This window comes from Pyrus communis, chromosome 2 (assembly GCF_041283825.1).
Source record: "Pyrus communis isolate YQ-2024b chromosome 2, ASM4128382v1, whole genome shotgun sequence".
In the NCBI taxonomy this organism is placed as follows: Eukaryota; Viridiplantae; Streptophyta; class Magnoliopsida; order Rosales; family Rosaceae; genus Pyrus; species Pyrus communis.
In genome coordinates, this window is record NC_142566.1 from 7,002,142 (window position 1) to 7,019,462 (window position 17,321).

At 39.6% G+C, this 17,321-nt stretch overlaps 1 protein-coding gene across 1 annotated transcript; it reads left to right on the forward strand.

Annotated features, from left to right (window-relative positions):
* Nucleotides 1–15,799: 15,799 nt before the first annotated feature.
* Nucleotides 15,800–16,429, forward strand: LOC137747957 (putative germin-like protein 9-2). Its single transcript, XM_088678109.1, has one exon. The coding sequence runs from the start codon at nt 15,800–15,802 to the stop codon at nt 16,427–16,429; it is 630 nt and encodes a 209-aa protein (XP_088534235.1).
* Nucleotides 16,430–17,321: the final 892 nt, after the last annotated feature.

The window sequence follows — 17,321 nt, forward strand, 5'->3', positions numbered from 1 at the left end:
GAAGAGTTGTTGAAATTTGAGTGCACGAAGCCATTTCTGTGAATTTTTATGAAGATTAGTTCAATTTCTGTGGACATTGTTAGTTGAAATTTGAAGCATTTCTTGATAATCTGTGATTCTTGAAGTATTGAGAAGATATTAGTTTCTTGATAAAACTATAAATCCTGCAAATAGCAATGGCATCTTCTTTTGTCAAAAGTGAAGGGCTTTTGGGAACGTTGACAATTAAGTTGAATGACAAGAATTTTTCGAAATGAGTCTTCTAGTTCAAATCTATTCTAAAAGGATATAAGTTGTTTGATCATTTTGATGGGTCGACTAAGTGTCCAGCAAAATTTGTGATTAACACTTATCATGGTGTTACAAATGAAATTTTTGATGAGTATAAAGAATGGGAAGCTGTTTATTTCTTGCTCTCTTGAGTTTGTTGATTGCTACGTTATCTGATGAGTCGATTGAGCATGTTGAGCATGTTTTGGGATCTAGGACTGCTCATGAGGCTTGGACTAACATTTAAGATAGGTATGCTTCCATTTCTAAAGCAAGGGTGAATACGTTAAAGACTGAGTTTCAGACTATATATGCAAAAGGGTGGTGACTCTATAGATCAATATTTGTGTAAGCTTAGAAGTATTAAAGAACAGTTAATTGTTGTGGGAGAATTTGTGACTGATAATGATTTCATTGTTGCTGCTCTGTCTGGTTTACCAAGGGAATATTCTACAATGATCTTTACAAGAGACACTACTATTATGTGCAGAAATGGAGGCTGAGTCTGTGGTGAATGGCTTGTCTCAGAATTTTTCTGGGATGTAAGTGCAAGGGAATGTAGCCTCTACTTCACAATTTACAAAGGCTCAGGGATCTTCAAGTAATTCTGATAAGGCTGCATATAGTACTGGAAGGATTCTTACACGGATTCCAAATGAAGTACCAATCTTTGGAGTGCCAAGTCAGGGAGAATCATCATCTAATCATGTTATGCATCCACCACCACCAATGTCATTTTCTTCAAATCCTCAAGTAGTGTATCCATCACCATTTCCTAGTAGTCAGTCCCTATTATGCAGCCTCAACCTCAATTGTACCTTGATTTCTCTAATGCATATGGTTTTGTTGGTAATGGTAACTTTAGATCATGTGGCAATAGTGGGAATTCATCTAGTGAAAGACAAAACGGTGGAAATTGGTAATCATGGTCTGGAAACACTGAAACTAGGCTAAATATCGTTCCTGAATGTCAGATATGTTCCAAGAGGGGGCATACTACTCCAAATTGCCGGAAGAGGTCTACCAATCCGAGTTCAAGTGGATCAATTCTTGAATGTCAAATATGTGGCAAGTGAGGACATAGTGCATTAGATTGTCACCACATAAACAATTTTGCTTATCAAGGTTCTGCACTTGCACCTACACTGATTGCTATGCAAGCTTAAGCTCCAGCCAACTTTCTTCCCAATGATTCTTGGATCATTGACACTGGAGCATCACACCACATGACATCATACCTGAATTCTTTGCAGCAAGTTTCTACATATGAAGGCAATGACAAAATCACAATAGGCAATGGTGAAGGACAAGGTAACCAAGGCTGTAATATACCACGGAAGGAGCAGTGATGGGAGAAGGTTCAAAGAAAAGACTTACAAGTGCAATATGTCTCCACAAAACATCAGATTGTAGATATTCTAACTAAAGGTTTACATGGTCCAGCCTTCTTCAGACATTGCTGCAATCTCAGGCTTGGTAAACCTAGCTGAGATTGAGGGGGGATGATAAGTGTAGACATCAAATAGAGTGTTGATAGGAGCATATTCATGCGACTTAAATGGCTTGCTCTCGTACATTTACGTTATGTTTCTTTAGTTAGTTTAGTCCTTTATGCTTCTTTTGTGTGTTTTCAGGATCGAAAGACGTGTTTTGGCGAAAGGATGCATTGTGGAGTGTTTTGGGGCCTTTTGGAGCACTATTGGGCTAAGGATAGATAGCTTATGCTTGGAGCCCAAGTGTTGGATGAAATTGAAGGCCTTGTATGCACTTGAGGATACAAAACAATGGCCCTAACCCAATTACATAACACCTTGCCATGGGCTCAACACAAACACCATTCCTTGCCATGCAAGGGGGAGCAATTTGGGTCCATTTCATGCACTTAAAACCTAGCCCAATTACACACCATTGCAGCCAAATCCATTCTTTGACATGCACATTCATCACCAATTCAACCACATGCACTTATTCCTCCATCATTGCACAACAATGCAGCCACATGCACCTAAAACTAATCAATGCCGTGCACTTCCCTTGCATTTTCAGCCATCACACTTCATCATTGCAGCCACCATTCACCCTAATTGTCAATCACATACTTTCCCATTGTATAATACATCCACATGCATCTTTAACCAACAAACATTGCAGCCACAACACTCAAACACAATCAATGCCGTGGGGTACATTACAATTCCAGCAATTCCAGCTTTACAACCTAGCCACATTCACGTGCATTCACTCATAATCATTCACCAAACTTGCAGCCACATTTCCACCTATTCCAAGCTGTCATGTTCCCTCTCATTTACCTATAAATAAGCATGCATTGCAGCCACAATTCATTCATTCAATTCACAACACAACACACAACACAAACACACATCCATTGCCGTGCATATCCTTCCAATCTGTGCAGTTTTTATCCTCCATTGCAGCCATTATCCAACCACTTCCCATCCCTACAAAACACTTCACATAATCCCCAAAGCTCACCTTAGACCTTGTGCTACAACAACGAGGAAGAGAAGAGTACCTAAACGTTCATACAATTCAAGTTTGAGTTGTTGGAATGTTTAGGTGTTTCTTTGATTTCAATGTTTAAATTCAATTTTCTTTGTTTTGTAATGGAAGAGAAGAGTGCCTAAACGCTCATACAATTCAAGTTTGAGTTGTTGGAATGTTTAGGTGTTTCTTTGATTTCAAAGTTATGAGGAACTAAACCCCCCTTTAGCTAGGGGGTGATTCAAAATACATGTTTATGCTTGCAATATGAATTGATTACTTTTGGTTGGAATTTCATAAGTTGTGGATTCAATTTGTTTAACCGTTTGAATGAATATGACGCTAGAATATAAGTGAGTTTCACCTAATAGTTACGAACTTATATTCACAAGTAGTGGAGGTTGCTTATAAACAATCGCGTTAAACGAATTCTTGGCATAAGTTTCATGCGTATTCCATAGTAACGAATGCCTCGTCAACACTTATAATTTTCATTGAACTTAATGATCTTTGTTGAATGTCTCTATCATGCGTATTCCATAGTTAGGGACTTTGATTAAGAATAATTTGGTTGTAATGCGTATTCCATTCAATCCAACGAATCTAGGGAAATCTGAAAGTTAATTTAAGCGGACCTAATTAACTTGGAGCATTGAGTTTCATAATTTATCGAAAGACCAACCGAAAATCAATCTTGTATGCAAGTGTAACATGTGTGGAGAAGAACCCCTTAGCTATTCCATCATCCATATTTTCATCACATTCATCTTTACTATCTGTTTTAAATTATAATCTGTCCGTTTAATTTAATCTCGTCCAACCACAATCCCCCCCTATTTTGTTAAGTCTTAATCATTTGATTTGTCTTATTTTATGTTTTTAAGTATTTGGAGTCTTTTGAACTTGTTTTGAGTCTTTTAGTTTGTCTTAGTGTTTTAAAAGTTAGTTTTATTTATTTGAGTCAAGTGTTTAGCATCCCTAGTTAATCCCCGGTTAGAACGATCCCTACTTACATCATTACTACAATTGTCACAAATAGGGTTTAGTTTGTGTGCGTATAAATATCGCATCAAATTTTGGCGCCGTAGCCGGGGATTGGCAAATTTGCTAATCCCTTATCTTGAGTCTTGTTTAAATTGTTTAGTTTCTGTTTTGTTTTAATTTTTTTTGCACCGTGTGTATGTGTTTTGTTTTTTTTGCCAAGTCTATTAAGTTGATTACTTATCTTGTTCACTCTTGTGTGTAGGCACTAGTTTATGACCCGTAGCTCACAACCTATTCGTGAGTATATCTCCGACTTTGACGGTGATTTCGAGAGGACTTTGAGAAGGAAAAAGAAATCACAAGCATCTAATCCTCCTAGTCCCGAACCTGAATTTAAAGAAGAAGTACCAACCATGGCAGTGGACAATCGGACCATCAAGGAGCTCTCTGCCTCAGGTATGGGCAATGCCGCTCCTTTATGCATACAATACCCTACGGCAGCTGAAGGTAAGACAGAAGAATTTGAACTTAAGTCTAGTTTATTACATCATATTCCTAAATTCCATGGGTTGTCCATGGAAGATCCTAACAAACATCTTAAGGAATTTGAGGTAGTTTGCTCATGTATGACACCCATCAACGTTGATGGGAGTATTTTGAAGATGAAGGCCTTTCCATTCTCACTTATGGACAAGGCCAAAGATTGGTTGTTTGAATTGTCTCCTGGAACTGTCAATTCTTGGGAAAGTATGAAACGTGCATTCTTAGAGAAATTCTTTCCCACTGCAAAGATCATTCTCTTGAGGAAACGAATTAGTGGCATTCAACAAAATCAAGGTGAGTCATTCCCATCTTATTATGAACGTTTTAAATCACTTGTTGCTTCATGTCCACAGCACCAAATGAAGGAGGAGCTGCTCATTCAATATTTCTACGAGGGACTCCTTCCCATGGAACGTCAAATGCTAGATGCTTCGGCGGGTGGTGCATTAGTGGACAAGACTCTAATGGATGCCAAAGCTCTAATTGCCAACCGAGCACACAACGCTCAACAATATGAAGGTGTTGGACAAAGAGAGGGGCCACGACAACAAAGTGTGAATGAGGTAAGTGCAATTTCTGATATTCAGTCACAATTAGCTAATCTTACTTCTCTCGTATCTCAGGTTGTCAAGGGGTCAAAACCACAAGAAAACCAAGTGTGTGGCGTGTGTTCAATGCAAGGGCATCCATCGGAGACGTGCCCTCAGTTAATAGAGAATGGAGGTTGGGAATCTGCCAATGCCGTGGGTTTTGGGAACCAAAATCAACCACGCCATGATCCATACTCTAATACCTACAATCAGGGTTGGAGGGACCATCCAAATTTCAAATGGCGGGATCCTCAACAACCCTAACAACAAGGAGGATTTAGGCAGCAACCACCGGGCTTTTATACAAAGCCATTCATCCCCAATCAAAACCAAGTGCAATCTGCCCCAACAACCTCAGGTATGTCTTTGGATAATGATCAAGTTGTTAAGTTACTTACTACTTTGACGCAGGAAGTACAAACTCAAAATAAGGAGAGACAAATCCAAGACAAACGGGTGGATAATTTGGAGAAGCAAATGGGTCAAATTGCCGAGTTTATGGGGCAAATTAGAGAACAAGGCACATTGCCTAGTTCAACCGTTATGAACCCGAAGGGAGGATTTGAAACCGCTAAGGCCATCATGTTGAGAAGTGGTAAACAGGTTGGAACGGACTCAAATACATCCAAATCAAGTCAAGACGAGGAGGACAAGTTGCTGCAAGAAGAAGCACGGGGAGCAAAGCCCACGGCCAAGGATGACCAAACCTTGCCGAATTCATCTAGTCCTCCTAAACCGTTCCAAACCACCAAGGTAAGTCCCAATTCAACTTTTTCTAGTTCTATTCCACTAAATGTGCCCTTTCCTGGCAGGTTTAGGCAATCAAAGAAGGAAGAAGCTGAGAAGGACATTCTAGAGACCTTTCGGAAAGTTCAAGTCAATATTCCGCTCCTTGATGCGATTAAGCAAGTCCCGAGGTATGCTAAGTTTTTCAAAGAACTTTGTACAACAAGGAGAAGGATTTCAAACAAAGAGGTGGTTCAAGTAAGTGAAAATGTCTCTGCTGTGTTACAAAGGAAATTACCCCCTAAATGCAAAGATCCGGGTAGTTTTACAATTCTGTGCGTTATGGGTAATACTAAGTTTGAACAATGCATGTTAGACTTAGGGGCTTCGATTAATGTTATGTCATACTCTATTTATGCATCTATGAACTTAGGTGAGCTTAAAAATGATGGTGTGATAATTCAATTAGCCGATCGTTCTAATGCATATCCAAAGGGTGTTTTGGAAGATGTTTTGGTACAGGTTGGTAACTTGATTTTTCCAGCGGATTTCTACGTGCTTGACATGGAGGATTCACCCCATTCCATCCCATTGCCGATTCTATTAGGGAGGCCTTTCATGAAAACAGCCCGCACCAAGATAGATGTGTTTAAAGGAACTTTAACGATGGAATTTGATGGGGAAGTCATTGATTTCAATCTTTCTGAAAGTATTAAATTTCCTAAGGACGATCATTCTTGCTTTTCTATTGATATAATTGATGATTTGGCGCAGGATTTTCTCGATTGTTTGGAGAGGGATACACTTGAAACAACAATTTCACAAGGAATTGGGCAAAAATCTGGTTTTGCCGTGCCTAGAAGTGTGGAGGAGGCCGAGATAGTGGCTGCCCTTGAGTCACTACCTCAACACCATGGTAAGCCTTCTAACCCAATTTCAATTTCAGTTTCCACTAATAAGTTGTTACCCTCAGTGATTCAGGCACCCGTACTTGAGCTTAAACCGTTGCCCGATCATTTAAAGTACGTCTATCTGGGAGACAACGAGACATTGCCCGTCATTGTCTCCTCATCACTCACCGCCATAGAGGAGGAGAAGTTGATCCGAGTGTTGAAAGAGCACAAGACGGCCATTGGGTGGACTTTGGCCGATATTAGGGGAATTAGCCCGACTACGTGCATGCATCGCATACTTCTAGAGGAGGGGGCTAAACCAACTCGAGAGGCTCAGCGCCGTCTCAACCCTCCAATGATGGAAGTTGTGAAAAAGGAGATTATCAAACTTCTTGATTGTGGAGTGATTTATCCGATCTCTGATAGTCGTTGGGTGTCACCGGTGCAATGTGTTCCAAAGAAGTCCGGAGTGACAGTGGTGAAGAATGCCGAGAACGAGCTTGTGCCAACCCGTATCCAAACAGGTTGGCGAGTGTGCATTGATTATAGGAAGCTCAACGCCACCACAAGGAAGGATCACTTCCCTTTGCCGTTCATTGATCAAATGCTTGAAAGGTTAGCCGGTCATTCTTTTTATTGTTTCCTTGATGGTTATTCTGGATATAATCAGATTGTCATAGCGCCGGATGACCAAGAAAAGACAACTTTCATGTGCCCCTTTGGTACTTTTGCTTATCGTCGCATGCCTTTTGGTTTATGCAATGCTCCGGCCACGTTTCAAAGGTGTATGGTAAGTATCTTTTCAGATTTTGTGGAAAAGATTATTGAGGTATTTATGGATGATTTCAGTGTGTTTGGTGATTCATTTGATGGTTGTTTGCAAAATCTCACAATAATTTTGAAACGATGTGTAGAAACTAACCTTGTGCTTAATTGGGAAAAATGTCACTTTATGGTTAGACAAGGCATAGTTCTAGGGCATATTGTTTCTGAAAGAGGAATTGAAGTGGATAAATCGAAAATAGATCTTGTGCGCTACTTACCCTCTCCTACTTCGGTTCGAGAGGTTCGTTCGTTTCTTGGTCATGCAGGATTTTATAGGCGATTTATCAAGGACTTCTCCAAGATCTCAAACCCTCTTTGCCGTCTCCTCCAGAAAGATGTGGCATTTGACTTCAACGAGGAGTGTGAGAAGGCGTTCAATCACCTCAAAGAAATGCTAACTTCGGCCTCTATCATAGTTCCACCGGATTGGAGCCTTCCTTTTGAGCTTATGTGCGATGCTTCCGATTACGCATTAGGAGCTGTTTTGGGGCAAAGGAAGGAAAAGAGGCCGCATGTTATCTATTATGCCTCTCGGACTTTAAATGATGCACAATTGAATTATTCTACCACTGAAAAAGAACTTCTTGTTGTTATATTTGCTTTAGATAAATTCCGTTCTTATTTGCTTGGTACTAAAGTTATTATTTATACTGACCATGCAGCATTGAAGTATTTGTTCACCAAGAAAGAGGCCAAACCACGACTCATTCGTTGGATGCTTCTTCTCCAAGAATTCGATATCGAAATCCGGGACAAGAAAGGAAGTGAAAACGTGGTGGCTGACCACTTGAGCCGTATGGTGCATGAGGAGGATGCCGTGCCTATCATAGAGACATTCCCAGATGAGCAACTGATGTCCGTCAAGGTAAGTGAACCCTGGTATGCTGATTTGGTGAATTATTTAGTGTCTAAACATGTTCCTAGTGAATTACTTAAACACCAATGTGATAAATTGAAGAAAGAGGCACGGTTTTATGTGTGGGATGACCCGTATTTATGGAAATATTGCCCTGACCAAGTTATATGTAGGTGTGTGCACGATTCTGAGTTTAATGCTATTCTAACCTTTTGTCACACTTATGCTTGTGGGGGACACTTTGGCACTCAAAGAACAACACTTAAGGTGTTAGAATGTGGTTTCTATTGGCCTACCATCTTTAGGGATGCTAGAACATTTTGCATGTCTTGTGATAGATGCCAAAGAACGGGCAATATTGGTCCTAAACAACAAATGCCGCAAACCCCCATTTTTAGTGTTGAAATCTTTGACGTGGGGTATTGATTTTATGGGTCCCTTTCCTTCGTCACATGGGTTTCTTTATATATTGTTTGCTGTGGACTATGTGTCGAAATGGGTGGAAGCAAAAGCCACCCGAACTAATGATTCTCGAGTGGTTGCAGATTTTGTGAAAACTAACATTTTTGCAAGGTTTGGAATGCCACGAGTGCTAATCAGTGATGGAGGTTCCCATTTTTGCAATCGAACCATCGAGGCGTTGCTCAAGAAATACAATGTCATGCATAAGGTGGCCACACCTTATCATCCTCAAACGAGCGGGCAAGCCGAGGTTTCGAATAGGGAAATCAAGCAGATTCTTGAGAAGACCGTGGGGTCTACAAGGAAGGATTGGAGTTTGCGCTTAAACGATGCATTGTGGGCGTATCGCACTGCCTACAAAACCCCCATTGGGATGTCACCTTTTCGGCTCATCTATGGGAAGCCATGCCATCTTCCCGTCGAATTAGAGCATCGTGCACATTGGGCCGTCAAAACATTCAATATGGACCTTGATGCCGCAGGTTTACATAGGAAGCTTCAATTGTGTGAGCTTGATGAAATCCGAAATGAAGCATATGAGAATGCCCGGATTTACAAGGAGAAAACGAAGGCATTCCATGACAAGATGATTCGTGCCAAGACGTTCTCTATTAGGCAGAAAGTGTTGTTGTTCAATTCTCGCCTTCCGTTGTTTCCGGGTAAGTTGCGTTCCAAATGGGTTGGTCCTTTTATTGTCACTAATGTTTTCCCTCATGGTGCAGTACAAATCAAAAGTTCAAGGACGCAGCAAGAATTCAAAGTGAATGGGCATCGATTGAAGCCCTATTACGAGACGTTTGAGGAGCATGTCGTGGAGGAGGTACCCCTCCATGCCGTGGAACCTAGTCAAGCTTAAACGGAGGTAACGTCCGGCTGCAAGATGTAAAAGAAAGCGCTACTTGGGAGGCAACCCATGCATTCAACAAAGGAAGACTTAGAAAGCACTCCAATTCCAGACTTGCATTCCTAAACTCTTCTCTTCGTTGCCATTTCATTTCTGCCATGATTGTTTAGTTGTTGTTTTGTTTGTTTGTTTGTTAATTATGTGAGTCTATGATTGAAACATTGAGAAAATGCTTGATTTATTGATAGGCACGGCTAAAACAAAGAAAGATGGAGCCCTTACAAAGGTCGTTTACTTGAAGCCCCACTACTTGGGAAAAATACAGAAGCGGGAGGTATCAAAGAAGAAGCATCAGTACTTGGTGGAACACTGGATGAGCCATGAAAAAGGCGCCTCTGGAAGAAAGCTGCAAGCCTTTGACGGTCACTTTCAATTCGACCGTTGGATTCTTGCAGCTCATCAAGCTTCCTCTTCATGCCAGTCGAATAGTTATTTGAAAGCACATGCAAACTTCTATTCTCGTGCTTAAGCTGTTTGATCTCGTGCTTAAGACTTTCCACCTCCGCCATCAATGATTCCACTTGGCGGGTGCGAGCAAGTAGGCGTTGGCCCATGTTGGACACAGAGCCTGCGCACTGAACACTAAGAGCTAGGGACTCCTGAACGGCCAAATCATCAGACCGTTTTGAAAGCAGCCGACTATCTTTTGGAGTGAGGAGGTTCCTAGCTACTATCGTGGCTGTTGTTGTGTCCTTCATCACAGAGTCTTCACCTGTCAAAGGGCCATTAGAAGAAATGAAAGAAGGGCACCACACATTTACCTGACGCGGCGCACTCGGATCACTGCTTAGACTCAAATCTAAGCAAATGTTCGACGGGTTTGCCATTATCAAAGGGTTAAAAGAGAAAGGTGGATGGAGTAAAATCTGTAAGGGTCGAAGAAGATTTTCACAAATGAGCAAAGTGGAATGTTAGAGGTGATCGTTACCTCTATAAAAAGCCAAGGCGACACGATCACGGATTCAAGGAGCCGGATTTTCCTGCGTGAAGTTCGGCGACACTTTCACGGGTTTTCAGACAACGCGTTCAACTTTGTCAAAAGCTCTCTGACAAAGTTGAAAACACGTGAAGGTTTTCATCCCAGCTAAGCATTTTTGCCAACCCGTGTGGTAACAGGGCCACACCCGTGATCACTACAGGCCATGCAGAAATCGAAGGGATGCTCGCTCAGAAATCGAAGAGCCGTTTGCTCAGAAATTGAAGAGACGTTTGTCAACAAGGGTAAAAGAACAGTACCACCACTTGTTATTGAGAAATCCCTATATATGTCGACCTTCACCTCTTATGGCAAAGCAGACCTGAAGAAAATGTCCAACTCCTCCGCACCTCTGAGGGCGCTCTCCCAGCAACGCCTTTTGAAATACTCAATTTTTTCTCCCCCAAAGAAGATACCAGATACCGGGAGGCAGAAGGAAACGGTCGATCGAAGCATGTGGAGACAACCACATGTGCTGCTTCATTCACCGTTTCTTCAAAAGCAAAGGTATCTCATATCATCAAGGTCAAAAGCAAAAGTATCTCATATCATGCTCTTTCCCTGTCTTTTCCTTTGTCCTTGTTATTTCTCGCATGGCAAAGTGAAAGAGAGTAATCAGAGGCACTTGAAGTTAGCCTTCCGATCTGGAATCGACTACCTGGAATCTATTCCTGGTTGCTTACCTAGTATTGCTCTCGAGTAGTCATCTTCAACGGTTGACACACTGCCAGAGAAGGGACAGATAAGACGGGTGACAATGAAACATCAATCTTTCCAATTCGTCTTCAATACGAATTGGAAAGATTGAACAAAGAAGAGGAGTAAGCTCAGACCTTCGGGGGAGACCAAAAGAATCCTGCTGCCCAGTTCAAGAGTAGCACAAAGGAAAATCAACGAAGGGAGAAAACCTGCTCAAGATTAAGCCTGTGGAATCACCAACATCAAGCCTCAATGCAATCAACAAGGAGAAGATGGAATTTACATTCCATAACCAGATTTACGTCTTTAAACTCTTCTCTTTGTTATTTACATTATGCCATGTTTAGTATGTTTAAGTTGCTATTTTAATGTTTACTTTTGTTTGGTATGATTTTAAGCTTCAAACATTGAGGACAATGTTTGATTTAAGTGTGGGGGGGGGGGGGGTAACTAAGTATATTTGATGCAAATTCGTGGAGTTTATCACCCTTAACTTCAAGTGTTGTTCCTTGCTGTTTTAAAATGTCTTTAAGCTGTTTTAGAAGTGTTTTAGTATTTTTTGTTTTATAACTCCGAAAATCACATAAAAATTTGAAAAACATGTTTTGAAAAACCTAAAAAGAGTGTTTTGAGTCGTTTTTGTGTGTTTGTGTCTTAGGGTATCTTCCAACACAATGATGAGGATTTGGCTTGTAATTGCATGACTGTTAAAAAGAGTTATGAACATGGATGAAAGTTTGATTTACTCTTGGTATATGCTTAGTTATGGTTATAATGTATGACTTCACATGCAATCATAAAAGAAAAATTCGTTTTTGTAACATGCTTGAAGGAAGGAACTCATAATAACGCTACATCCCTGTGAGACTCGAGCCATTACGTTCTTCGGAGAGTTATAATCTGTGATTCTTTGTTTTCTAAAGTTGTTGCATGATCTTATTATTCCTTGCTTGGTTGCTACTTAGAATGCAATTGTATCATGATAGAACTAAATGCTAGAACTTATATCCGTTTCATTCAAAGCATGACATTGAATTGCATAACATATATCAAGATGAAGTTGTGTAGTTGCCATCATAGCCAAATAGCCTTACTTCCTATATTTCGTATATATTGTAAGTCTTAACCCCGTTGAGCCTCGTTTAGCCTATTTTTCTTTGCTAACCACATCACCCCTTACTTAGCCTAGATTAGGACCATCTGTACCCTTGTTCTTGAAGCATAGTAAGCATGACGGAAAATGAATTCCTTTTGAGTTACATTATGCAAGAAAATGAGTGTGGGGGAGTAAAAGTTTGTTCTTAAGTTTATATATATGTTTTGAGATTCAAAAGAAAAAGAAAAGAAAGAAAAGGAGTGAAAATAAGTAAGAATGAACTCACAAGCGTTGATGGTTGAAGAAAGGGTCCAAAAAAAAAAAAAAAAAAAAAAGTTGAATATGACCCTAAGATTTGTGTGATTTCCCCTTGGGTGTTCAAAGTTGATTTTTGCGTTCTAAAGGGAATTCTAAATGTCTAAATTCATTACTTTGCTCACTATTGCTTAAAGAACCTTTGTTTTCCATACTCCGGCTTTGTTATCCAAACACCCCAAGCCCCGTTACAACCCGTGACTTCAATCTTGAGTGTTATGTATTTCAATTGTGGAGTTTGAACTTGGTATAAGCGTATGGTGTCACTGGTTCTCGAATCCAAGTAGTAGCATTCCATTCATGAGATCATATCTAAACATGCTTATTAACTCCAGAAATTGCTTCCTTTAAAATACATATATGTGAATGTTTGTTTTTATGTTTACATCAATCTTCTCACATATAACTAGTTTAGGGTGTGTAGTCAGAAAATCTGAGTGAAAACAGAGTGCATATCTTGTAAGGAATTGAGCAAATTCTCTAAGACATGTTACTACATTCAAAACATAGTTTTAAATGCTTAATTGTGAACTAATATGTGGTGACTATGATTAAGTATGTACTTAAGTGTAAAGATAACCAAAATCTATGGGAATGATGATTTTTAACTTGTCATGTGCATTGGAAATCCCTGAGGCAACGTTGGAAGGTTTAAGATTGTCTTTGGTTTGTTTTGTTTTGTTTCGTTTTGCTTTGTTTTGTTTTTCTGTTTTGCTCGACGACTAGCAAAAGCTAAGTGTGGGGGTATTCGATAGGAGCATATTCATGCGACTTAAATGGCTTGTTCTCGTACATTTACGTTATGTTTCTTTAGTTAGTTTAGACCTTTATGCTTCTTTTGTGTGTTTTCAGGATCGAAAGACGTGTTTTGGCGAAAGGATGCATTGTGGAGTGTTTTGGGGCCTTTTGGAGCACTATTGGGCTAAGGATAGATAGCTTATGCTTGGAGCCCAAGTGTTGGATGAAATTGAAGGCCTTGTATGCACTTGAGGATACAAAACAATGGCCCTAACCCAATTACATAACACCTTGCCATGGGCTTAACACAAACACCATTCCTTGCCATGCAAGGGGGAGCAATTTGGGTCCATTTCATGCACTTAAAACCTAGCCCAATTACACACCATTGCAGCCAAATCCATTCTTTGACATGCACATTCATCACCAATTCAACCACATGCACTTATTCCTCCATCATTGCACAACAATGCAGCCACATGCACCTAAAACTAATCAATGCCGTGCACTTCCCTTGCATTTTCAGCCATCACACTTCATCATTGCAGCCACCATTCACCCTAATTGTCAATCACATACTTTCCCATTGTATAATACATCCACATGCATCTTTAACCAACAAACATTGCAGCCACAACACTCAAACACAATCAATGCCGTGGGGTACATTACAATTCCAGCAATTCCAGCTTTCCAACCTAGCCACATTCACATGCATTCACTCATAATCATTCACCAAACTTGCAGCCACATTTCCACCTATTCCAAACTGTCATGTTCCCTCTCATTTACCTATAAATAAGCATGCATTGCAGCCACAATTCATTCATTCAATTCACAACACAACACACAACACAAACACACATCCATTGCCGTGCATGTCCTTCCAATCTGTGCAGTTTTTATCCTCCATTGCAGCCACTATCCAACCACTTCCCATCCCTACAAAACACTTCACATAATCCCCAAAGCTCACCTTAGACCTTGTGCTACAACAACGAGGAAGAGAAGAGTGCCTAAACGTTCATACAATTCAAGTTTGAGTTGTTGGAATGTTTAGGTGTTTCTTTGATTTCAATGTTTAAATTCAATTTTCTTTGTTTTGTAATGGAAGAGAAGAGTGCCTAAACGCTCATACAATTCAAGTTTGAGTTGTTGGAATGTTTAGGTGTTTCTTTGATTTCAAAGTTATGAGGAACTAAACCCCCCTTTAGCTAGGGGGTGATTCAAAATACATGTTTATGCTTGCAATATGAATTGATTACTTTTGGTTGGAATTTCATAAGTTGTGGATTCAATTTGTTTAACCGTTTGAATGAATATGACGCTAGAATATAAGTGAGTTTCACCTAATAGTTACGAACTTATATTCACAAGTAGTGGAGGTTGCTTATAAACAATCGCGTTAAACGAATTCTTGGCATAAGTTTCATGCGTATTCCATAGTAACGAATGCCTCGTCAACACTTATAATTTTCATTGAACTTAATGATCTTTGTTGAATGTCTCTATCATGCGTATTCCATAGTTAGGGACTTTGATTAAGAATAATTTGGTTGTAATGCGTATTCCATTCAATCCAACGAATCTAGGGAAATCTGAAAGTTAATTTAAGCGGACATAATTAACTTGGAGCATTGAGTTTCATAATTTATCGAAAGACCAACCGAAAATCAATCTTGTATGCAAGTGTAACATGTGTGGAGAAGAACCCCTTAGCTATTCCATCATCCATATTTTCATCACATTCATCTTTACTATCTATTTTAAATTATAATCTGTCCGTTTAATTTAATCTCGTCCAACCACAATCCCCCCCCCTATTTTGTTAAGTCTTAATCATTTGATTTGTCTTATTTTATGTTTTTAAGTATTTGGAGTCTTTTGAACTTGTTTTGAGTCTTTTAGTTTGTCTTAGTGTTTTAAAAGTTAGTTTTATTTATTTGAGTCAAGTGTTTAGCATCCCTAGTTAATCCCCGGTTAGAACGATCCCTACTTACATCATTACTACAATTGTCACAAATAGGGTTTAGTTTGTGTGCGTATAAATATCGCATCAAGTGTGAGTGTGTGCCATGTCAGCTAAATATAGTTGAGAATTGTTAGTAGTTAGCTGAGTTGTTAAAAGTTAGTTAAAGGTGAGCTGTCTAAGTGTAAAATGTTATATATGGCATATCTTGTAAACATTTACATTTTACGAAACGCAATCTGAAAAGTCACAACCACTTCTTTCATTCCTCTCTCTCTCTCTCTCTCTCTCTCTCTCTCTGCAATTCTTCATACACAGCTCTTCATTTTCTTCATCTGATTCATAATAGTTAATACTAGCAAGTCAGCAATCGAAGCACCACAATCTCCATAAACAAAACATTAAACAGATGCATCGGCATTTATATGCTACATTATAATTGTCTACCATGGCTATGGCCATGAGATTGGTTCAATTACCGGTCATATTAGTATTTTCCTTGGCCACCTTCAGAACGCCAGTAATAGCAAGTGATCCTGACATTATTTCCGACTTTATAGTCCCACCAGATTACAACGGCACGGTTGATGGGACATTCTTCACTTTCACTGGATTTGGCGGCATCTTCGATCAAGCTCCTCAAACCGTTAAGGCGTCAAAGGCAAGCATTGTTGAGTTCCCCGCTCTTAATGGCCAAAGCGTGTCGTATGCAGTGCTTCAGTTTCCTCCTAACTCGCTATTATCACCTCACACCCACCCGGACGCAACTGGACTATTGTTTCTTCTTGATGGTACCTTGGAAGTAGGGTTGATCGACACGAAAAACAATCTATATACTCAGAAGCTTCAAACTGGAGATCTGTTTGTTTTTCCCAAAGGCTTAGTCCCTTGCCTGTACAACTCGGATCCACAGTCGCCAGCCACTGCCATTGCAGCATTCGGAAGTGCAAGTGCTAGAGCAGTTACAATCCCGCCGTCTGTATTTGGCACGGGAATCGACGATGTGATCCTTGCCAAATCATTTAAGACAGATGTTGGTACCATTGAGAAGATCAAGACTGGCTTCACTACCCACTAGCTCCTATATAACAAAGTGCGACTGAGCTTAATAATTTGCTTATTATGCAAACTTTTATTTGATAACTTTGTGTTTTGGATTTTGTTGATGTACGGTTTTCCCTGTAATTCTATCATTTTTTTTTATTAAAGTACTTTTTTTAATACATCGATATTTTTACATTAAGGGGAGGGGAAGTTCGGTTAAGTCACACAATGCGCAACCTAATTTGTTATCGAACTCACCATCTACGAGATTCAAACCTAAAACCTCTCACTTTCAAGTAAAGAGAAATACCACCAGACTGTAGTACTATACGGTCAATATTTCCCTCGTTTCCAGTAAGAAATGCTAAGGTGACATCATTTCACTAAGAAATGCTATGGTGACATCATTTCACTGTACAATCATCATAATTAGAATTGTTCATTCTTATCAGCATTTAAAGATCATGTTAAGAAAAATTAAAAACTCAAAAGTCCTCTTCTACTTTCATTTGGTTATATGGATCTTCAGGACTATTCATTCTTTTTATCATTCATCTATATCTACAACCGTTCATTCTTATTCCGCAGAATGAGATTGTTGCAAATGTAATGAGATTGTTAGAATGTTGGGAATTTGAATCACAGTTTCATCTTCAGAAAGAACCATGAGTCAGTGCTTGTATGCTTCAGAATTACGGCAAGCTTTTGTTTTGTAGAACCCCGAGTTGGGAAGTCAATGTCTTTCATAGCTTTATTTACACTTGGTTGAAGAAGGTTTTGAATTCAAATATTATAGACGACAACTGTTGAATAAAAAAGCTAAAACATACAAACACGTATCTTGCAAGTTGCATCTCATGTTGTTCCTGAAATCGAAGGTTCTAACACACGAATATGCCCTAATATTGCTCATTATTACTGTTAAG